Here is a 24,026-nt window from a genome sequence, read left to right on the forward strand (position 1 = left end):
ATCACATTTAAAAAGTACTTGGATATGCACTTGAAGTGCCGTAACCTTCAAGGCTATTAACCAAGTGCTGTAAAGTGGGATTAGGCTGGGTGGCTCATTTTCGGCCGGCACAGACACGATGGGCCAAATGGCCTTCTTCTGTGCCGTCAATTTTCTAGTGATTGATCTATTCTATTGATTCTATGAAGCCAGTCTTCAGCCAATTCGATTCACTCCACATGATATCAAGAAACAGATGAGTGCACTGGATGTAGCAAAGGCTATGGGCCCCGACAACATCCCATCTGTTGTGCTGAAGACTTGTGCTCCAGAACTAGCCGCGCCTCTAGCCAAGCTGTTCCAGTACAGCTACAACACTTGCATCTACCAAACAATGTGGAAAATTGCCCAGGTATATCCTGTCCACAAAAAGCAGGACAAATCCAATCCGGACAATTATCACCCCATCAGTCTCCTCTCAATCATCAGCAAAGTGATGGAAGGTGTCGTCGACAGTGCTGTCAAGCGGCACTTACCAATAACCTGCTCATCGATGCTCAGTTTGGGTTCCGCCAGGATCACTCGGCTCCAGACCTCATCACAGCCTTGGTCCAAACATGGACAAAAGAGCTGAATTCCAGAGGTGAGGTGAGAGAGACTGCCCTTGACATCAAGGCAGCATTTGACCGAGTGTGGCACCAAGGAGACCTCGTAAAATTGAAGTCAATGGGAATCAGGGGGAAAACTCTCCAGTGGCTGGAGTCATACCTAGCACAAAGGAAGATGGTAGTGCTTGTTGGAGGCCAATCATCTCAGCCCCAGGACATTGCTGCAGGAGTTCCTCAGGGCAGTGTCCTAGGCCCAACCATCTTCAGCTGCTTCATCAATGACCTTCCCTCCATCAAAAAGGTCAGAAATGGGGATGTTTGCTGATGATTGCACAGTGTTCAGTTCCATTCGCAACCCCTCAAATAATGAAGCAGTCCAAGCCCGCATGCAGCAAGACCTGGACAACATCCAGGCTTGGGCTGATAAGTGGCAAGTAACATTCGTGCCAGACAAGTGCCAGGAAATGACCATCTCCAACAAGAGAGAGTCTAACCACCTCCCCTTGACAATCAACGGCATTACCATCGCCGAATCCCCCACCATCAACATCCTGGGGGTCACCATTGACTGGAAACTTAACTGGACCAGCCACATAGATACTGTGGCTACAAGAGAAGCTCAGAGGCTGGGTATTCTGCGGCGAGTGACTCACCTCCTGACTCCCCAAATCCTTTCCACCATCTACAAGGCACAAGTCAGGAATGTGATGGAATACTCTCCACTTGCCTGGATGAGTGCAGCTCCAACATCACTCGAGAAGCTCGACACCATCCAAGACAAAGCAGCTGGCTTGATTGGCATCCCATCCACCACCCTAAACATTTACTCCCTCTACCACCAGCGCACCATGGCAGTATTGTGTATCATCTACAAAATGCACTGCAGCAACTCGCCAAGGCTTCTTCGACAGCACCTCCCACCTAGAAGGACAAGGGTAGCAGGCACATGGGAACAACACCACCTGCACGTTCCCCTCCAAGTCACACACCATCCTGACTTGGAAATATATCGCCGTTCCTTCATCGTCGCTGGGTCAAAATCCTGGAACTCCCTACCTAACAGCACTGTGGGAGAACCTTCACCACACGGACTGCAGCGGCTCAAGAAGGCAGCTCACCACCACCTTCTCAAGGGCAATTAGGAATGGGCGATAAATGCTGGCCTTCCAGCGATGCCCACATCCCTTGACTGAATTAAAAACAACTTTACGGAGTTTTTGAGTTAAATATTTGACAGTCCCACTTCTACACTGGTGTAAACACAAGGATTCACAGATTGAGAGCATTTGGACTGAGGGCGTTTCACATTTTTTTAACCTGGCTTTCGATATATGTTTGTGCCCATTAGCCAGACTAATCGGAAAGTGCACTTTATTGTCTAGTTTTGTGCGTTTTTCATGCGTTGAAACTTCACCAGATGAGATTAATCGTCAGGCTATCGCAGCAACTGTATCATCCAAGACTGCAGCAGTATTACCCCATTATGTAAGTATAACCAGTCCTCAACCCCATCCCAATGGGCAACGTCATACTTAACGGATGTCAATTTAAGTTGTGGCTATAGTACAACACTGAATCATATTCAATTCTAAGAACAGTGCCAATTCCGATTCAGATGTGGATTAAACTTCCCAACAGAGGCTTGACAAGTTATTCATTACATTCATTTACAGATTGGGATTCTGCAAAAATAAATAGAGCTTTACACTTACTTGCATGTTACAGTGCTTGACCATCACACCAGGGCATGACATGCGCAATGGGCCAAAATGGGCCCTAGTCACTTCTCAGCCTCCTCAGCAGAAGGAGACCTACCAAAAAGACTGAGATCGATAGATTTCTGGACTCTAGGGGAAATCAAGGGATATGGGGATCGGGCAGGAAAGTGGAGTTGAGGTCGAAGATCAGCCATGATCCGACTGAATGGCGGAGCAGCCTCGAGGGGCTGCATGGTTTACTCCTTTTCCTATTTCTTATGTTCAAACAATGGCATGCCTTGAACTGTGCGAGGACAGCAGTTGGAGGAACTGCAGTCAACCTGGTGAATGGGGATTGAAGAATGACGATCGGTGCAAATATAGCAGAGACCAAGCTACTGAAACACTGCATACGGGAGGCTGAGAAGTGACGAGGGCCCATTTTGGGCCATTCTGCATGTCACGCCCTGTAGTGATGGCCAAGCATTGTACCATTCAAGTAAGTGTCTTTGTGTAGTGACTAAAATCTAGACCAAAAGCTACATGTCAATCGGTTAGACCGATTTGGCACCATGTTATGAATGATGGACTTCACCTTTTCAAGTCTGCAAGTGAATACAACAAATGATAGAAAGAAAGAATGAACCTGCATTTATATAGCACCTTTCACAACTTCAGGATGTCCTAAAGCATTTTACAGCCTATGAAATACTTTTGAAGTGCAGTCACTGTTGTATTTGACACCAATTCTATTATCCACACGCATAGCTTATTTTTCCTGCGTCACGATGAGTATTTGGTTATTGAAGCCATCCTCATTTTGCAGACATTTTACTCGAAGCTGTTTGAAGGCATCCATGCTGAGCTATCGATCTCTTAGTCCAGAATGCTAACCTATGGTTAAAATAGTCTCGAGTGCGTATTTTATAGCTAGTGATCTAGAAAATGGAAGCAATAGGATTGTCCTCAAGTTAACAACATAGCCAGAGAGGCATGAGTGAAGGGTTGAAAGGTTAAGGAGCGCAGCAGTGAAGAGAATGCTCACCCTCTGGGCTTCCCATGTTTTCAGTATCTATGCAACATTAAACTTTTAAACTGTTGTTTAGGATCAAATGACATTTTAAGCAGCAGCCCAGGAGACGGTCAGTCAAGACCAGGATATGAGGGAACCCTGTCCAATTACCGTGACAAAATTTCAAGAGTATGTCATTGCCGGTAATGCACTTTGAGACGTCCTGAAGTCGTAAAAGGCGCTATATAAATACAAGTTCTTTCTTTCTCGTGAAAGAAGTTGTTTCATGTTATAAAGCCACTTTGTGTGAAGCGCTTTGAGGCGTCCCGAGGGTGTGAAAGGTGCTATATATGCCAGTTCTTGCATCCTTTTGTTGAATCTGTAGTTGCTTTTACACTGGCGCTCATTTAGATTTGAAGAGACCAGCAACTGAGGGCCGGAAAATCTGGATCCTTGTTCCCAGCAGAACTGTAGGCTCAACTTCTGATTCTGCTGCCAGGACAAGTGGGCTGGATTTTGTAGTGTAAATGCATTTGGCCAATTTATGAATGCCCGAATCTGACCTAAACAAGCACCGGTAGAAGACAAGGTTACAATTTTCAATCCCGTTAGGACATTTTTCAGATCCAAATGCCATCTTTTTAAACAATGAGTTCAGTTCTAGGACAAGATGGCGTACCTCAACCTCCCACAATGCTTTGGAACTGGTTGCCGACGTGGCTGACTGCCGGCCGGTGGTTCGGAGGAACACATACTGCTTTTTCCGATATTCATCGCAGGTCAGAAACTTTTCCTGTTCTGCATGAAACAGTCTCACAACATCACCCTACAAGAGAGAAAATACCATATCGCCATTAATATCTTGCTAGTTAGTACCCTTAGCTGTCGCACAGAAGACTGGGACTTGACATCCTCAAACAGGGGATGTGTCTTTTCGGGGACTCAGCTGACAGCAAAGAATACAAAAGCATCATCTTCTGTGATACTGGGCCATAAAGACCAGGGAAACCTGTGTTCGGGTGTTAACCATGATTCAGTGGTAACACTCTCACCTCTTAGTCAGAAGGTCGTGGGTTCAAGTCCCACTCCTGAGACTTGTGCACAAAATCTAGGCTGACACTCCAGTGTAGTACTGAGGGAATGCTGCACTGTGCTTAGGATTAAACCCAGGCCCCCTTTGGCCTCTCAAGTGGTCGTAAAAGATCCAATGGCACGGTAGCGTAGTGGTTATGTTACTGGGCTAGTAATCCAGAGGCCTGGACTAAAATCCAGAGTCACGAGTTCAAATCCCGCCACGGTGGCTGGCGAATTTAAATTCAATTAATTAAATAAAAATCTGGAATTAAAATACTAGTATCAGTAATGATAGCCATGAAACTACCGGATTGTCATAAAAACCCATCTGGTTCACTAATGTCCTTTAGGGAAGGAAACCTGCCGTCCTTACCCGGTCGGGCCTATATGTGACTCCAGACCCACAGCAATGTGGTTGATTCTTAATTGCCCTCTGAAATGGCAGAGCAAGCCACTCAGTTGTAAAAATCTCGCTAGGGATGGGCAATAAATGCCGGCCTTGCCAGCGACGCCCACATCCTGTGAACGAATAAAAAAAAATTTTAAAAAAATTTCGAAGAGCAGGGCAGTTCTCCCCGGTGTCCTGGCCAATATTTATCCCTCAGCCAACAGCACGACACTTGGTCTCAGTGTCTCGAACTTCAAGACAAAGAAAAATAAACTACCAGCTGGTGCTCCTGCTTCCTATCCAATAACCATTGCTGGAAAGAGAGTCTGGATGTTGAGCAAGGGTCAGACTTGGCCATGATACCACCGTGGTCAGGCACTTTGTCCACCCTTATCATCAGGGGGTCACACTTGAAGAATGTCCACTTGGGCAACATTCTGAACAGCTGCCAATGCCTGGGGAACCAAACAACAGAACAAGCCTGCCTTCAGGAGAGAAGAGAAAATAAATCCAAACAATCCTCTTCAAGCCATTTGGAAATATGACACATTAATGTTTTTGATCAATTCCAAATAGATCGCAAGCACTGAAAATCAACTCACCCCTTTCAGAATGTCTTCCTTATTATCACTCCATTTCATGAAAAGAACAATTTTCCAACTAGTGTTGCAATTCACAGAGTTAACCTGGAACAGACAGCACATAAAAACATCTTGATGGAAGAGACAGACTAAAATGCATTTTGTCAGAACATTAATAAAATGGAGTACACTTGATGGGTAGCTGTAAAATACCATTTTAAAATAACACACGAGATTGTTACACAACTGACTACTGCCCATTATCAAAATCTCTTGTCGGTGGGAGAAAGTGATACTGGTTACCCATCGAGCAGTCTACGAGTTTTGGGAATTTTAAACATCTATGTCTAATGAGAGTCACAGGCAGAGAGGATACATTAATACGCCCCCCCCGTAACCCTGTGAGATGGCTTCCAATTCTCGATAGAGAAGTTTGGCCAAGATGGAAATCTCACATTTTGGAATCAGTAATGTTGGCTGTTAAAGACAAACATCGGTGATTTCTCACTCCTGCCATAATTTCGGTGGAAACCACGAAGAAATGGCATTAATGGGTATTCGACGACCGTCCGAAGTTACAACAGACGATTGGGCCACGGAAATTACTGCCGATAATTTATTTGTCGTGAAGCTGGTGAAAAGTCAGCACCAGCTTCGTAACAATAAAACGCATCTCTGAAAATAAACGCTTCACATTGTCTTAAAATCTCTTACTAGGAACTTTTTATGTTTGTTTCTAAATGGCAGTGGAGGATGGGAACAAGAGCAGACAGCAGATTTGATTGACTATTCCACTGCCAGCCATATGCTTTTATTCAATGGTGTTAAAGGCAAGATAACTGCTATAAATGGCTCATCAATCTCTTCCCATGCTTTCTGCAATTTGGTTATTTATCAATTGCAGAAGCTGAAGACAGAACTGAGCAAGTACTAAAACGACAGTGTGTGCAGATCAACATTTGACAAAAGTTGATACTGAGTTAAGTCATTGAAAACTTTTACTTGGATTCCTGCGTTAAAAAAAAAAGAAATCCAGTTTCAGGACAGCACCATTCCATCACTCTGCACATACCACTTACCTCAGTTTATTTCACTTCATCCGAACCACTCATCTACAGATTGATGTAACACTGACTGGGAATTCAGAGACACAATTTCTGCACACAGGGGCAGTGTCATGGATCAGCTCATTTGCACTTGCGAGTGCAGCTGACGGCAGAATTTGCTGTCAACTCTGCGTCAGGAGGTTGTGGGTTCAAGCCCCACTCCAGGATTCGGGTACGTAATCTAGGCTGACACTCCAGTGCAGCACTGAGGGAGTGGCATATCATCAGAGTTGCCCTTTTTCCAAATCAAACATTAAACCAATTTCTTGTTCTGGTGGTTCAAGTGGAGATTAAACATCCAAAGGAACTATGTGACACGACGTGAAGAAGAACAAGCAATTCTCCTGATGTCCAGGCCAACGTCCCTCCCTCAACTAACGAAGAACACATTAACTATTCATTTATCTAATGGCTGCTTGTTGCATCTTACTAGGCACAAAATGGCCACCACATTTGTCTACATAACAGTCATTGCATTTGAGAAGTAATGCATTGTAAACAAAGTACTTTGCAATGTTTATGAGAAGTCATTATATAAATACAAAGTTCTTTTCTTACCTCTTTACATCCAGGATTGTCGACCAATTCACAATTACTGGCATGAAGCGGCTGTCCAGCATTGACTGGGTTCAACACCACTTTATCTCCAATCACAACCTTGAGAATAAAAGACCATTTGAGGCTCTGAAAGCAAGCTTACCTCATGGTTCCAGTATATTTAAGTTATTAAACAATAGAAAGTTCAAACTGGGCTCTTCAGACACAAGCTTCACTAGTCTAGTTTACCATACAAATACAAAAAAAAGAGATAACTGGATCACATGTTCCTGCTGAATCTCAAGTTTGGGTTATATTTTATTTTGCTAATTTTCTCCTCTCCTCCCCTGAAGGTGGCAACCTCTTGCTTGGGTACAGTTCTGAGAGTTCACTGACCTCTGTCACCTTGTCCAAGGGGCCATTATCCATGGTGAGACTGCAGTGTGTTGGACAGGGTATTGGACAATGGGAGGCATTGCAGCCAAGCTCAACCCTCTTCTCACCCAAGCACACAAACCCTTTCAACGGGGGCAACTGACATCGACCAGGAGCGCGGACAATCTTTAACAGTAGTGCATCTACCGCTGCCCCAGGAGAGATCAGCTAGACTGGCAATCAAACTCAGAGCCTTCCTGATCTCTAGAAACTTACCGAGCCATCATAGTTGGGAGGGGGAAGCAAAGGCAAGACCCTCTAGTCTGGTTTAAATATAGATGATAGGTTCCCTAAAGACTGAAATATTATAATTGCAGCCATGTCATGAGCGCTCTGAACAAACCCCTCCACATTGCATATCTATTAGAAGCACCATATTCCTTTGTGGTTTAACCCAGTGCCGTTCTCCATTTCACCCCAGGTATCCCAAATCTTACTTATACTTACACTGTCACCTATGGAACGTAACTTGTAGAACGGCTGGATGTAGAACCAGGAGCCTTCATTGCCTGCAGCATCCAGTGTAACCCTCATAGCATTCTTCTCCAACAGGGCTGGAAGTCTCTTGTTTACGGTCAGGTACTTGTTGCTTTTTAGATGCAACAGCTACAGAGTCATGAGATCACGTTAGTAAACAAGGCAATGAACTGCAGTACTGACAACCTCTTAACGACAACAGCATTCATTAGCAAATACCACCAAGGACTCTACTGGAGCTAATAAAAAGGGAGCACAGAAAGATTTAAACAGCACAATAGTTTTTAGAAAAGATATATATAAAATGTAGCTTAAACCGCTTGTGCACTTTGGAAGGGAAAGGAAATTCTGCTTCTCCAGGTGAACATTTCAGTCTTCTCCAGCCAATTGCACATTGTTATGGCGATTGATAATGCTCCATTGACACTACAACAGCACTACCATCAGCGGCATTATCACGTCAATCAGACCGCACACATGCCTCTGATGTACTGGAATACCAGTTCAAGACAAGCAGCAGATGTAAAATGACTGCGGCCAGCCACCATTTCTTCACACAGGCTGAACATTGCTCTACCGGCGCAGGCCAGCAGTGGGGGTACTTGGCCAGTAGAGACCTAGTCAGATGTATGTAAGGAATCTTACAACACCAGTTTATAGTCCAACAGTTTTGTCCAACTATAACCTGGTGTTGTAAGATTCCTTACATTTGTCCACCCCAGTCCATCACCGGCATCTCCACATCATAGTCAGATGTAGGCTGTGGACCCTGGGACAGTTGGAGCTTTCAAGGCTGAGATGGCTAGATTTTTGTGGGGTAAGGGTATCAAGGTGATATGGAGCAAAAAGGCGAGTAAATGGAGTTGAGGTGCAGATCAGCCGTGATCTGATTGAATGGCGGAGCAGGTTTGAGGGGCTGAATGGCCTACTCCTGTTCCTATGTCGATTGGGGAGGGCTCAGGGGCAAAATTAAAATTGCAACTTCTGCACTTGGCACAAGCCCAGTGAGTCACTTTCTGTCAAGTGTGGGAATCTGTCAAAATGCCAGCCAAGACAGGCAGAACCACCTGTATCTGAAATAGGTCTGAACCATAAATGAACACATTAACCACAACTGGGGGTGGGGGGAGAATCAGTTGGCAGTTCAACATTTTCTGTAGAGAAAGAATTGATTTTTTTTTGCAAGAGGATGTTTGTTAATTATCACATTCACACAAGGTGATTGGTGCTGACAATCCAAGTGTGATATGCTGCCAGTAATTAGGAAGCCACACTTGGCACTATTTTAATATATCTGCCGTACTGTTACATTCTAGAGGCTTCATATGTTAGCCCACCACGCTTAATTCCAAGACTTACCAAATTCTCTATTTGATGTATCTAATTTTAGGAGCATTCATTTTAATTGCCATCTACCATGTCACAGCTACTTATGGAAGCTGACTCCTGGATGAAGTACTTTGAATTTTAAAGGCTTACTCTTTCCTTTAAATTTATTCTCCACTTATATTGCAGAACCACTTCAACATGGGAACTAATGGAACTTTTGACCCTCACCTCTCTCCCTCTGCATTCCAGGCCATGTCCTGACTTGTTCTTATCAGTCCTATGTACGAACGTACAAAAACTTTGGACAGGAAAAGACCCACAAGTCCATCAGCCTGTTCTATAAAGTCATGAAGCCTTATGTGTACATTGAGCACTTCATTACACACATCTATCATGTATATACAATACAAACATTTCACTCAAGTGTACATAAACGATTGGCATGATGTAAAGGGGTGGAGTAAACAGATTATACACATATACATACACCATAGAGAGAGCAAGCGCCATAGATAGATAGATAGATAGAGAGAGACACACACACAAAGGGAGAGAGAGAGAGAGAGAGAGAGACACACACACACAAAGGGAGAGAGAGAGAGAGAGAGAGAGAGAGAGAGAGACACACACACATACAAAGGGAGAGAGAGAGAGAGAGAGAGACACACACACACAAAAGGAGAGAGAGAGGGAGAGGGAGAAAGAAAAGAGAGAGAGAGAGAGAGAGAGACACACACACAAAGCGAGAGAGACACACACACACACACACACAAGAGAGACAGACAGACAGAGAGGGGAAGAGACACACACACACAGAGAGAGAGAGACACACACACACACACACACACACACACACACACACACACAAAGAGAGAGAGAGAGTCACACACACACAAAGAGAGAGAGAGAGAGAGAGACAGACAGACACACACAAAGAGAAAGTCCTTACTCCACCCCTTCATAAACGTCATAGCACCATAGTATGATATAGCACAAGAGGCCATTCGGCCCATCATGCCTGTTCTTTGAAAGAGCTATCTGATTAGTCCCATTCCCCTGCTCTTTCCCCATTGCCCTGTAAATTTTCTCCCTTCAATTATTCATCTAATTCCCTTTTGAAAGTTCCTATTGAATCAGCTTCCACCGCCCTTTCAAGCAGTGCATTCAGATCATAACAACTCGCTGCATAAAAACATGTTTCCTCATGTCTCCTCTGGTCCTTTTGCCAATCACCTTAAATCTCTGGTTACCGCCCCTTCGGCCACTGGAAACAGTTTCTCCTTATTTACTCTATCAAAACTGTTCATGATTTTGAACACCTCTATCAAATCTCTTCTTAACCTTCTCTGTTCGAAAGAGAACAATCCCAGTCTCTCCACATAACTGAAGTCCCTCATCCTTGGCACCATTCTAGCAATTCTCTTCTGCACCCTCTCCAAGGCCTTGACATCCTTCCTAAAGTGCGGTGCCCAGAATTGAACACAATACTCCAGCTGAGACCTAACCAGTGTTTTATAAAGGTTTAGCATAACTTCCTTGCTTTTGTCCTCTATGCCTCTATTAATAAAGCCCAGGATCCCATATACTTTTAAAAAAAAAACAGCCTTCTTAACTTGTCCTGCCACCTTCAAAGATTTGTGTGCATATACCCCCAGGTCTCTCTGTTCCTGCACCCCCTTGAAAATTGTACCATTTCGTTTAAATTGCCTCTCCTCATTCTTTCTCCTGAAGTCTGTTACTATCCTCCAAATTGTTTACCACGTCACCAAGTTTCGTGTCATCAGCAAGCTTTGAAATTATGCCCTGTGTAACTAAGTCTAGGTCATTAATATATATCAAAAAGAGCAGTCGTCCGAATATCAACTCCTGGGCAACACCACTATATACTTTCCCTCCAGTCTGAAAAGCAACCATTCACAACTATTCTCTGATTTCTGTCCCTTCGCAAAAATTGTATCTACCCTGCCACTGTCCCTTTAATATTGCTTACAAGTCTATTATGTGGTACTTCATCAAATGCCTTTTGAAAGTCTATATACACAACATCAATCGCACGACCCTCATCAACCCTCTCTGTTACTTCATCAAAAAACTCAATCAAGTTAGTCAAACATGATTTGCCTTCAACAAATCCGTGCTGAATTTCACTTATTAGCCCATACTTTTCCAAGTGTCAATTAATTTTGTCCCGGATTATTGTCTGAAAGTTTCCCCACCGCCTACGTTAAGATGACTGGCCTGTAATTGCCAGTTTATCACTCTCCCCTTTTCTGATCAAGGGTTTGCAATCCTCCAGTCCTGTGGCACTGCCCACATATCTAAGGAGGATTGGAAGATTGTGGCCAGAGCCTCCGCAATTTCCACCTTTACTTCCCTCAGTAACCTGGGATGCATTCCATCTGGACCGGGTGACTTTTCTACTTTGGAGTACTGCCAACCTTTTAAGTACCTCCTCTTTCTTTATTTTTATCCCATCCAATATTGCTACTACATCCTCCTTTACTGCTACATTGGCAGCATCCTGTTTTCTAATGAAGACCGATGTGATTTATTCATTTTGTACCTCAGTCATATCCTCTGCCTCCACAAGAAGATTTTTTTTGTCCCTAATCGGCTCCATCCTTCCACCATTTATATGTTTATGAAAGACTTTTAGGTTCCCTTTTATGTTAGCCACTAATCTATTCTCATACTCTTTGCCCCCCTTATTCCCTTTTTTAGATTTCCTCTGAAATTTCTGTATTTAGCTTGGTTCCCTACTGTATTATGAACCTTACATTTGTCATAAGCTTCCTTTTTAATCTCTATATCTTTCGTCATCCAGAGAGCTCTGGCTTTGGATGCCCTTCCTTTCCCCGTCGTGGGAATGTATCTGCTCTGCACCCGAACCATCTCCTCTTTAAAGGCCTCCCATTGTTCAATTATTGTTTTGCCTACCAATTTTTGATTCCAATCCACCAGGGCAAGATCCCTTTTTAACTCACTGAAATTAGCCCTCCTCCAGTTACATATTTTCACATTTGATTGTACCTTGTCCTTTTCCATAACTATTCTAAACCTAATGATATTATGATCACTGTTCCCCAAATGCTCCCCCACTGAAACATGCTCCACCCGCCCCACTTAATTCCCCAGAACTAGATCCAGCACTGCTTCCTTCTTTGTTGGGCTGGAAACACACTAATCAAGAACATTCTCATATACATTTCAGGAATTCCTCCCCCTCTTTGTCCTTTACACTGTACTGTCCCAGTCTATATTGGAATAATTGAAGTCCCCCATTATCACTACTCTATAGTTCTCGCATCTTTCTGTAATTTGCCTGCATATTTGCTCCTCCATCTCCTTCCCATTATTTGGTGGCCTATAGTATACACCCAGTAGTGTAATAGCTCTTCCATTGTTCCTTAATTCTAACCAAATAGGTTCTATCTTTGACCCCTCAACTACATCATCCCTTTCCAGTGCTATAATAGTTTATTTGATCAATACTACCACCCAGCCCCCTCCTTTCTTTCCTGCTCTATCTTTCCCAAATACCTTGTAGCCAGGACCATTAAGCACCCAACCCTCCTCTTCTCTGTTATTGCTACTATATCATAGTCCCATGTGGCGACATGTGCCTGCAGCTCACCAACCTTATTTACCAGGCCACATGCATTTACGCACACCAAACGTTTCTTAGACTGCCTTGCATTTGCCCCGTTTGATTCCTCCTATTTCTGAACTACTCTTTGCTCTAGTGCTGTATGTCTCCCAGTCCTCTGTGCACCCTGTTTCTCCTTTCTAATGTTTCATCCTGGTGCCCAAACCCCTGCCAAATTAGTTTAAACCCTCCCCCACAGCACTAGTTAACCTCCCAGTGAGAACATTGGTCCCAGCTCTGTTGAGCTGAAACCCATCCATCTTGAACAGATCCCTCCTGTCCCAGAACTGGGCCCACGGAAGCTCATTACATCTAGCGAGTCATTTAGGTACACTTGAGTGAACTTTGTTTAAAGAGGCTTCTCCAGGGGGACTCCTGATGATGGATTCCACACTAAACCCATTTTTTAGGCTGCATTTATGTAGCAAGAGATGCAAATCAGCTGCACTTGGTGGGTGCATTGCAGCAATGTAGCAGTGATGTGTAAATGTATCTGTAAAAGTAATTCCATTTTAAAAGCACCACTTTTTAAACAATGCAACCTTATCAATCAGACATTAGTAGTGACATCGCCAGTCTGTACTGTACTTGCCTGAATAACATTGCCATATTGAATAATCGTTCCGAGCAGCTTCCGGTTTTCCGATTCATTCTGCTTCTTTTCCAGGTCCGAAGCATGCTGTGGAGACAGTTGACAAACATCAGTGCCACCTCTGATATTCAACTTAGCACGAGAGAACACTTCACATCTACATACTGCACAATGATTTGCTTGGTCCAACAGACCCATTACATAGTAACAGTATCAGGCAGGAGAAACCTTCGGCCCATCTAGCCCACCTAGGCACAGTATTCCCTTGGTGCATTTCTCATAACCCTGAATCCCATTTGTTGACAAGAGTCCAGAATCTTCTCGAAACCCAATCAAGTTTCTTGCTCCACCACCCGTGGCAGTAATTTGTCCCACATACTTCAAAAAAAAATTCCTCCTGCATTGGTGTCAGCCCTGGCTCATTGGTAGCAATTTCCACTCCAGAGACTTTAACACATAATCTAGGCTGACACTTCTGAGGGAACTCCGCACTGTCAGAGGTGCCGTCTTTCAGAAGAGAAGTTAAACCGAGGCCCCATCTGCCCTCTCAGGTGGACGTACAAAATCCCATGGCACTATTAGAAGAACAGGGGATTTCTCCCTGGTGTCCTAGCCAACATTTATCCCTCAACCAACACTTAAAACAGATGATCTAGTCATTTATTTCATGGGTGTATGTGGGACCTTGCTATGTGCAATTGGGCTGCCACGTTTCCCACATTACAACAGTGATGACACTTCAAAAATACTTCATTGGCTGTAAAGCGCTTTGTTGTCCTTAATTTTTAAATATGTTTATAGTACACTGCACTCTCCAGAAGGGTGCTCAGAATCAGATTTAGGTAGGCAAATATGAAAACTTACAGTGGAGCAATCACAAAAGTATTCATGTTAGCAAGAGAAGTATTCAAACCTATGTTCAATATTACTGGAGTCAGGATCCCCTAAGACCAACACAGAATTTCAGTAGCCATTTCCCACAATATAAGAAAATATTACTTTATCATATCCAGAGAACGAGGATGTCAATAGGGTAACAAGTTGCACATAAACCAACTACCAATGGCACCATGGTAAGCTCTTGGCCTCCCCGAGTAAAGATGTGGAGATGCCGGTGATGGACTGGGGTTGACAATTGTAAACAATTTTACAACACCAAGTTATAGTCCAGCAATTTTATTTTAAATTCACAAGCTTTCAGAGGCTCCCCGAGTAAAGGCAGAGCACTCTGACACTTGGGCGAAGCCTTGCACTGCAGGGGTTAACGTTAAAATCCAGCAAGGGCATCTCAGGGACCGCATTAAATTAAAACTTCAGGTGCGTGCAATGTGTGCCAAAAATCTTTTGAACAGCTGAAAAAAAAGTTGGAGCACTAATGGTTTCCTTTTCCTTTCAAGTCGTTTTATATCCTCTATGTGCATTCAATTTTTTTTTTTTAAAAAGGAATGTTTTTCACTGACCAGTTCTGGGAAACATCTATGCAGTTTTAAGTTTGCTCTCTCAGAATTCAACACATTTCACAAACCAATCGTGCCCTTTGGAAAACTGACAGCTTGCAGCGTCCAAACTGATTAGCCAAATGCTAGAAGAGAAAGAAGAACTTGCATTTATAGAGCGCTTTTCACATCCTCAGGATGTCCCAAAGCGCTTTACAATTAATGAAGAATTTTTGAATTGTTGTCACTGTTGTAATGTAGCAAATGCCGCAGCCAATTTGCACACAGCAAGGTCTCAAACAGCAACATGATACATCACCAGATTACCTGTTTTAGTGATTTTGGTTGAAGGCTAAGTATTGGCCAGGACACCGGGAGATCCCCCCACCGCTCGTCTTCAAATGGCGTCACAGGACCTTTTACGTCCACCCAAGAGGGCAGGCGAGGCCTTGGTTTAACATCTCATCTGAAAGACGGCACCTCCAACAGTGCAGCCCTCCTTCGGTACTACACTGAAGTATCGGCCTATAGATTATGTGCTCAAGTCTCTGGAGTGGGGATTGAACCCACAACATTCTGATTCAGAGAAGAGAGTGCTACCACTGAGCCAAGGCTGACACCTTTTTACTGGTTTTCTTCCCTTTGTCTATTGTTATACCCACTATTTGTATCTGTTTGCTGTTGAACTCATCTCAGCATTGAGTAGTGGAGTGGGGGGGGGGGGGGGGGGGGGAAGTAGTGGTGGTAAGAATAGTGCTGAAAGGGTCAAACGATCTTCACATTAGTTCCTGTTGTAACTGCTGACAGGAACTCAATGGATTCTCTTTCTGCCACTTCAATCCTGTTTATTACAGACACGACATTTGCCCTCAACTTTCCTCCCCCCCACAAAGAGTAAACCCAAAGTAAAGCTGCACTAGATGAAGCGGAAATCTAGACCAACAGTATTGGCAGCAAACACAACGTGGAACAGCCACTGAGCATCTATTAATATATTCAAAGTGCTGCATATAGCACACACTTCCTGTAAGAATCACAATTTAGTGTATCCGCTGGCTCACCATTAACAATGCCACAGGAGATCCAAGAGTACATACAGGAGTTCTGACATAATCTGCTTAAGCCTTCAAGGTGATTTCATTTAATAGACTAAGTCATTTATTCCCTGGATATGGGTGTCGCTAGCAAGGCCGGCATTTATTGCCCATTCCTAGCTGCCCTAGAGTGTGGTAATGGGCCTCCTTCATGACGCAACTGAGTGGCTTGCTGGACCACCTCCAAGGGCAGTTAAGAGTCAACCACGTTGGAGTGGGACTGGGGTCACATATAGGCCAGACTGAGGAAGGACAGCATGTTTCCTCCCCTTAGTGAACCAGTTGGGTCTTTACAGCAATCTGACAGCTTCATGGTCACTTATACCGATACCAGCTTTTTATTTCCAGATTTCTTTTTTTTAAAAAAAAACTGAATTCAAATTCTCAAACTGCCATGGTGGGATTTGAACTCATGTTTTCTAGAATAGGCCTGGCCTCTTGATTACTAGTCCAGTAACATAACCACTACACCACTGTACCCAGGTACTGTACCTCGGAGCTGAAGCACGAAGCACAGTGCGCATCGCAAACAGAGTGTATTGTAAACCGAATGTGAACTTAAGAATTTGGAGTGTGTGGAAATTCAGAGAAGGAGGTGCTAAATTAAAAGCAAAAAAAAACCCCAAAAACAGACTAAAAAGTAATTATCTATAAATATATATAGACCAAGATATGGTAGAGCAGGTTGTGTGTCTGGACTGCAGTTTGTGGACAGTGAGAATGTTCCGAGCGAACACATCTGTAGATGTCGCCGCCTCGAATCTCTCCAGCTCAGAGTCATTGAACTGGAGACACTCTGACACATATGGGAGGGGGAGGTGTATCTGGACAGTCTGCACCAGACCTTGGTCACACCTCGTAGAGAGGTACAGGATCAGAACGGGGGTGGTGTGACCGATAGTGTACAGCGTACAAAGGGAACCTAAGCAGGATAGAGAACGAGGATCCGCAGAAACTGATCCTATCCAACAGGTACAATGTACTTACTACCTGTGAGGATAAGGATAAAGACTGTTGAAAGGACAGCCAGACTGTTGACTGTGGCACCTTGGAGCAGGAGGATGTCCAAAAGGGGGGGGGGAGGAGGAGGAGGAGGAGGAGAAGCATTATGTAATAGTGGTTGGGGATTCAATAATTAGGGGGACGGATAGCATCCTTTGTAAGCAGGATTGAGAGTCCCACATAGTATGTTGCCTACCTTATGCCAGGGTGAGGGACATCTCGAACCGGCTTGAAAAGTTATTGAAGAGGGCGGGAGAGGATCCAGTCATTGTGATTCATGGGACCAACAACATAGGAAAGAGAAGGCAAGAGGTCCTGTTCAGAGAGTACCAGGAGCTAAATTAAAAAACAGGACCTCAAGGGTTATAATCTCTGGATTATTACCCAAGACACATGCAAATTGGCGAAGGGATAAGCAGATTAGGGAGGTGAACACATGGCTAAAGGAGTGGGGTGTGGGAAAAAAGGGGTTCCATTTCATGAGACACTGGCACCAGATCTAGGACAGGAAGGAACTGTACCATTGGGATGGGCTCCACCTGAACCGGACTGGGTCAAGGGTTGTAGCGGAAAGGATAAATAGTGCGGTCACAAGCACTTTAAACTAGTAAAGGGGGGGGCACTCAGGTGGAAAAGGTAGTATAAATAATAATTCTAAAACAAACGAAAAAGGAAGAGAAAAGCAAGAGTCAGAAATTATGCATTAGGCACTACAGGTAATGGGAAAACTAAAAGATGTAAAGTAATTAAATCAGGAGAGAGAAATAAGAAATGTGTGATTAAAATAATATTAGAGCAGAAGGACAGGTCAGGGTTTGTGGCCCAAAAATGTGTTCTTTATACAAATGCACGGAGTATAAGGGACAAATTGAGTGAGCTGCAGGCACAAAATCAACTTAGAAGGTACGATATGGTAGCCATTACTGAGACATGGCGGCAAGACAGTCAGGACTGGGAACTGAATACACCACGTTATTAGTTACACAGAAAGGATAAGGAAACTGGTAGAGGGGCGGAACAGCCTTAGTGATTAAGGATGAAATTACTTCAATGATAAGAGGATATAACGAGAGGTAAGCAGGCAGTGAAGACTTTATGGGTAGAATTAGGAAATAGAAAAGAATTTAAGACTGTAGTGGGAATTGTGTATCGGCCTTCTGGTAGCAGCTGTGAAGTGGCAGAATGTATAAATGCAGAGATTAGACAAGCATGTAGCAAAGGCAGAGTGGTTTTAATGGGGGATTTTGACTTTCATATAGATTGGGAGAAGCAGACGAGCTAAAGTCAGAAAGGTAACAAATTTTTTTTTGAGTATTTTCAGGACAGCTTTCTGCAACAAATGTCCTAGAACCTACAAAGGGGCAGGCCATATTATATTTAATAATGGGTAATGAGCCAGATTTAGTTAACAGCCTAACAGTGCGTGAACATGTACCTAATAGAGATCATAATATGATGGCGTTTAACGTTGTGTTTGTAATGGAGAAACCCGTAACAGCTGCTAAGATTCTAAATTTAGATAAGGTCGTCTTCAATGGGAGAAGACGGAGACTGTCCGCAGTAAACTAGGCAAATCTGTTAATGGGTAAAACAACAGAAGATCTGTGGGAGGTGTTCAAAAGAATTTAACGGGATACTGAAATAGTTTATACCCCAAAGGGGAAAGAGCTCTACTTGCCAAAAAAAAGTCATGGACGACAAAGGTGGTAAGGGACAACATATAACTAAAAGAAAATGCCCACAAAAATGCAAAAAAAAACACAGATCCTGGCAACTGGGAGAAATACAAAGAACACTCTCCCTTTCAAACAACGTTGAACTCAATCATACTATGAGCGTTATTAGATACATATTCACGCTGTTAACTAAATCTGGCTCATTACTCATTATTAAATATAATATGGCCTGTCCCCTTCTTGGTTCTGGGACATTTTGTTGCAGAAAGTTGTCCTGAAAACACTCAAAAAATGTTGCTTTTCTGACTTGAGCTTGTCTGATTCTCACAATCCTACAAAAAGGGAGTATAAAAAGAAACTTGCAAGGAATATCAAAATCAACACAAAAAACGTTTACAATATATTAGGAAACAGAGGGTAGTCAAGAGCAATGTGGGCCCCTTGAAAGCTGATAATGGTGATATTGTAAATGGAAATAAGGAAATGGCAGACATGTTAAATAATTACTTTGTGTCAGTATTTACAGTGGAGGAAGAAGATAGCATGTCAGGCGCCTGAAGGAAATTAATTTTGAATCAGGACAGGGACTCACCATAATTAATGTAAGCAAATTAATAGTAATGAAGAAAATAATGGCACTCAAGAGTGACAAATCCCTAGGATCAAATGGTTTGTACTCCAGGATTTTAAAGGAAGGTGAGAACATTGGAAGATTATAGTTAGAGCATCTGCAAAGTTCTCTCGATTCAGAAACCGTTCCTTTAGATTGGAACATTGCACATGTCACTCCGCTATTTAAGAAAGGTGAGAGGGGGAGACCAGGGAATTATAGATTAATTAGCCTAACATCTGTTGTTGGGAAATTACTAGAGTTTATATTTAAGGACAGACTGACTGAACACCTTGAAAATTTTCAGCTGATCAGAGGGAGCCAGCGTAGATTTGTAAATGGTAGATCATGCCGGACAAACCTGGTTGAATTTTTTTGAAGCGGTGACTTAAGTAGTGGACAGGGGAACATAAGAACATAAGAAATTGGAGCAGGAGTAGGCCAATCGGCCCCTCGAGCCTGCTCCGCCATTCAATAAGATCATGGCTGATCTGATCCGAACCACAAATCTAAAGAACACAAGAAGTCGGAGCAGGACCCGGCCACATAGCCCCTGGGCCCTCTCCGCCACCCACAGGGCATTGACCGATCCGAACTCAGCTTCATGTCCAATTTCCTGCCCGCTCCCCATAACCCCTAATTCCCTTTACTTCTAGGAAACTGTCTATTTCTGTTTTAAATTTATCTAATGATGTAGCTTCCACAGCTTCCTGGGGCAGCAAATTCCACAGACCTACCACCCTCTGAGTGAAGAAGTTTCTCCTCATCTCAGTTTTGAAAGAGCAGCCCCTTATTCTAAGATTATGCCCCCTAGTTCTAGTTTCACCCATCTTTGGGAACATCCTTACTGCATCCACCCGATCAAGACCCTTCACAATCTTATATGTTTCAATAAGATCGCCTCTCATTCTTCTGAACTCCAATGAGTAGAGTCCCAATCTACTCAACCTCTCCTCATATGTCCGCCCCCTCATCCCCGGGATTAACCGAGTGAACCTTCTTTGTACTGCCTCGAGAGCAAGTATGTCTTTTCTTAAGTATGGAGACCAAAACTGTATGCAGTATTCCAGGTGCGGTCTCACCAATACCTTATATAACTGCAGCAATACCTCCTTGTTTTTATATTCTATCCGCCTAGCAATAAAAGCCAACATTCCGTTGGCCTTCTTGATCACCTGCTGCACCTGCATACCAACTTTTTGATTTTCTTGCACTCGGACCCCCAGATCCCTTTGTACTGCAGTACTTTCCAGTCTCTCGCCATTAAGAAAATAACTTGCTCTCTGATTTTTCCTGCCAAAGTGCATAACCTCACATTTTCCAATATTATATTGCATCTGCCAAATCTCCGCCCACTCACCCAGCCTGTCTATATCCCCTTGCAGGTTTTTTATGTCCTCCTCACTCTCTACTTTCCCTCCCATCTTTGTATCATCTGCAAATTTTGATATGTTGCACGCGGTCCCCTCCTCCAAATCGTTAATATAGATTGTAAAGAGTTGGGGACCCAGCACCGACCCCTGCGGAACACCACTGGTTACTGGTTGCCAGTCCGAAAATGAACCATTTATCCCAACTCTCTGCTTCCTGTTCGATAACCAATCCTCCACCCATGCCAGAATATTACCCCCAATCCCGTGATTTTTTATCTTAAGTAATAATCTTTTATGTGGCACCTTGTCGAATGCCTTCTGGAAGTCTAAATACACTATGTCCACTGGTTCCCCTTTATCCACCCTGTACGTTATATCCTCAAAGAACTCAAGCAAATTTGTCAGACATGACTTCCCCTTCATAAAGCCATGCTGACTTTGTCCTATTAAATTATGCTTATCTAAATGTTCCGTTACTGTCTCCTTAATAATAGACTCCAAAATTTTACCCACCACAGATGTTAAGCTAACTGGCCTATAATTTCCAGCCTTCTGTCTATGGATGTTGTTTATATGGACTTCCAGAAGATATTCGATAAAGTCCCTCATAAGAGACTGTTAGCTGAAGTTGAAGCTCATGGAATTGAGGGCAAATTATTGACCTGGTTAGGAAATTGGCTGAGCAGCAGGAGACAGAGAGTAGGGATAATGGGCAGGTACTCAAATTGGCAGGATGTGACTAGTGATGTCCCACAGGGATCTGTGTTGGGGCCTCAACTATTCATTGTATTTATTAATGACTTAGATGACAGGATAGAGAGCCACATATCCAAGTTTGCCAATGACACAAAGATAGGCAGCATTGTAAGAAGTGTAGATGGAAGCATAAAATTACAGAGATATTAATAGATTAAATGAATGGGCAAAACTGTGGCAAATGGATTTCAATGTCGGTAAGTGTGAGGTCATCCACTCTGGAACCAAAAAGATAGATCAGACTACTTTCCAAATGGTGAAAAGCTCGAAACAGTGGAGGTCCAAAGAGACTTATGAGTCCATGTACATTGATCATTAAAATGTCATGGACAGGTACAGGAAATAATCAAAGGTTCATGGAACACTGCTCTTCATTTCTAGAGGACTAGAATACAAGGGGGTAGAAGTTATGCTACAGCTATACAAAGCCCTGGTTAGACCACACCTGGAGTACAGTGTTCAGTTCTGGGCACCACACCTTAGGAAGGATATATTGGCCTTGGAGGGAATGCAGCGCAGATTTATTAGAAGGACACCTGGACTCCAAGGGTTAAATTATGAGGAGAGATTACACAAACTAGGATTGAATTCCCTGGAATTTAGAAAATTAAGGGGTGATTTGATCAAAGTTTTCAAGATATTAAGGGGTAGATAGAGAAACTATTTCCGCTGGTTGGGGAGTCCAGGACTGGGGGACATAGCCTAAAAATTAGAGCCAGGACTTTCAGTAGTGAAGTTAGGAAACACTTCTACACACAAAGAGTAGCAGACGTTTGGAAAGCTCTTCTGCAAAAATGCTAGCTCAATTGTTAATTTTAAATCTGAGATTGATAGATTTTTGTTAACCAAAAGGTATTAAGGGATATGGGGCTAAGGCAGGTATACGGAGGTAGGTCACAGATCAGCCATGATCTCTGAATGGTGGAACAGGCTTGAGGGGCTAAATGGCCTACTCCTGTTCCTATGTGCCTGGATTGCAGTTGTGGATGAATTAGCATCTTCTCCACCCATTGAAATAAAACGTCACGTGCAGCAATGCCTTGACACAATGAGTTCCCGATTTCAGGAAGGACTGGTCATTACGGATAGTGACTTCGTAAAGGTGTTAAAACATGCTCACAATTCTGCTACTCATAGAGACCAGAGATAGTCTCCTTCCCACTGAGCTGCAGCGAAGTCTTAAAAGGGCAAGTCTCCCTGCACCATTCTCCTGCACAGCCCAGCAGCCAGGTCTACAGCACCGTTAGCAGAGACCCGAGAACACATCACCTGCTTATCTCAATCAACTGGCAAATACTGACTGGGCAAGGGATGCACTGCCTTGCCATCTCATTGTTAATCAATAGGAATCTGTACAATGAAAGGCAGTGCAATCCCTGTCTACACTGTGTCACTGGTCGTTAGTTATTCTGAATTACTATCCAGCTGCAACTCCAGACTGGGGTCTCAAATCGAGACCTCAGCTGTTTTTCAAGTAAGAAAATTCACTGGATCCAGCTGTAATCACAAGTTGCAGTTTGTCATGAGGAAAAAAGAAAATCCCATTTTTCACTAAGCATTGCTACAGAAAGGCTTAAGGACAGTAACTGAGATATGAACATATACAATCTGTAGGAGCAGAGAATGACCTACTTTCTACCATCATTTCAAATCCATCACTATGCAACACAAACTATCCCCAGTAGAGGTCACTGCCTATTAACACACAAAAGGGTGCAATTCAAATTCTCAAAATTAGTTTAATGAAAAAGTTGCAGTAGCACATGTTTGTAAGGTAGCACACACACAAGTTGCAGGTGGCAAGTTTGCAGCTACAGTTCCATATCCTCAACTCCCTATCTTGCCTGAGCCAATGGAGAGCAGGAATGAAACCAGTGCTTCCCATAGCAATAACAAGACTTCCAAACCTTTCAGCGGATGCACAATGGCACTGGCACAGGGCTGCAATTGAATCGTAGGCCCAACGAGCCTATGCTAGCTCTACATTGGAGTTATCCGCTCTTATTTACCTGCTAATTCCCAGTACCCTTCAATATTTTTCCTCTATGTAACTCCCCCTGAAAATGTTGTGGTCCATTCTGCTTCAACAGCCTCTTGCGTTAGTTCAATCCGGATTCCAGTAGCCATTTGTGTCAAAAAAAATTCTTCCAATCTCCCCCTTTACTAATCCTATGTTTCTGCCTCTTATTGCCAATTCACTGACCAATGTAAATAATTTTTCACTGTTTGCCCCCTTAAACTCTTATCCCTCTTAACCTTCTCTGTGCTACTAAATACATGATGTGGAGATGCCAGTGATGGACTGGGGTTGACAAATGTAAGGAATCTTACAACACCAGGTTATAGTCCAACTGTTTTATTTAAAAATCACAAGCTTTCGGAGGCTTTCTCCTTCGTCAGGTGAGCGAGTGTGGGATTCCATGGAAGGTTACCGCAGTTATAATCAGAGAACAATACCTGGTGATTACAGATAATCTTTACAGCTCTAGCCTGTCCAAGTCTCTCATCATTGCGATATTCTCCCATCAATGATATGTCCAAACCTACACACAACTGTAGATTTAGATCGATTCACCACCAACTCCTGGCATCTGTATTCAGACATCCCATCCGAGAAA

The 24,026-nt window shown here is 43.3% G+C and overlaps 1 protein-coding gene across 6 annotated transcripts in view; it reads right to left on the reverse strand.

Moving 5' to 3' along the window:
• Positions 1-24,026, reverse strand: part of itpr1b (inositol 1,4,5-trisphosphate receptor, type 1b) — a 439,399-nt gene that overhangs the window by 300,945 nt on the left and 114,428 nt on the right. For all 6 annotated transcript variants that reach the window (XM_067998943.1, XM_067998947.1, XM_067998944.1 and 3 more), the window contains exons 5-9: positions 13,462-13,548; positions 7,865-8,023; positions 7,004-7,102; positions 5,361-5,444; positions 3,976-4,122 (exon numbers count right to left, since the gene is read on the reverse strand). In XM_067998943.1, coding sequence (XP_067855044.1) covers positions 3,976-4,122; positions 5,361-5,444; positions 7,004-7,102; positions 7,865-8,023; positions 13,462-13,548 — 576 coding nt within the window. The remainder of the gene's footprint in view (positions 1-3,975; positions 4,123-5,360; positions 5,445-7,003; positions 7,103-7,864; positions 8,024-13,461; positions 13,549-24,026) is intronic.

Source organism: Heptranchias perlo, chromosome 17, assembly GCF_035084215.1.
Source record: "Heptranchias perlo isolate sHepPer1 chromosome 17, sHepPer1.hap1, whole genome shotgun sequence".
Classification (NCBI taxonomy): Eukaryota; Metazoa; Chordata; class Chondrichthyes; order Hexanchiformes; family Hexanchidae; genus Heptranchias; species Heptranchias perlo.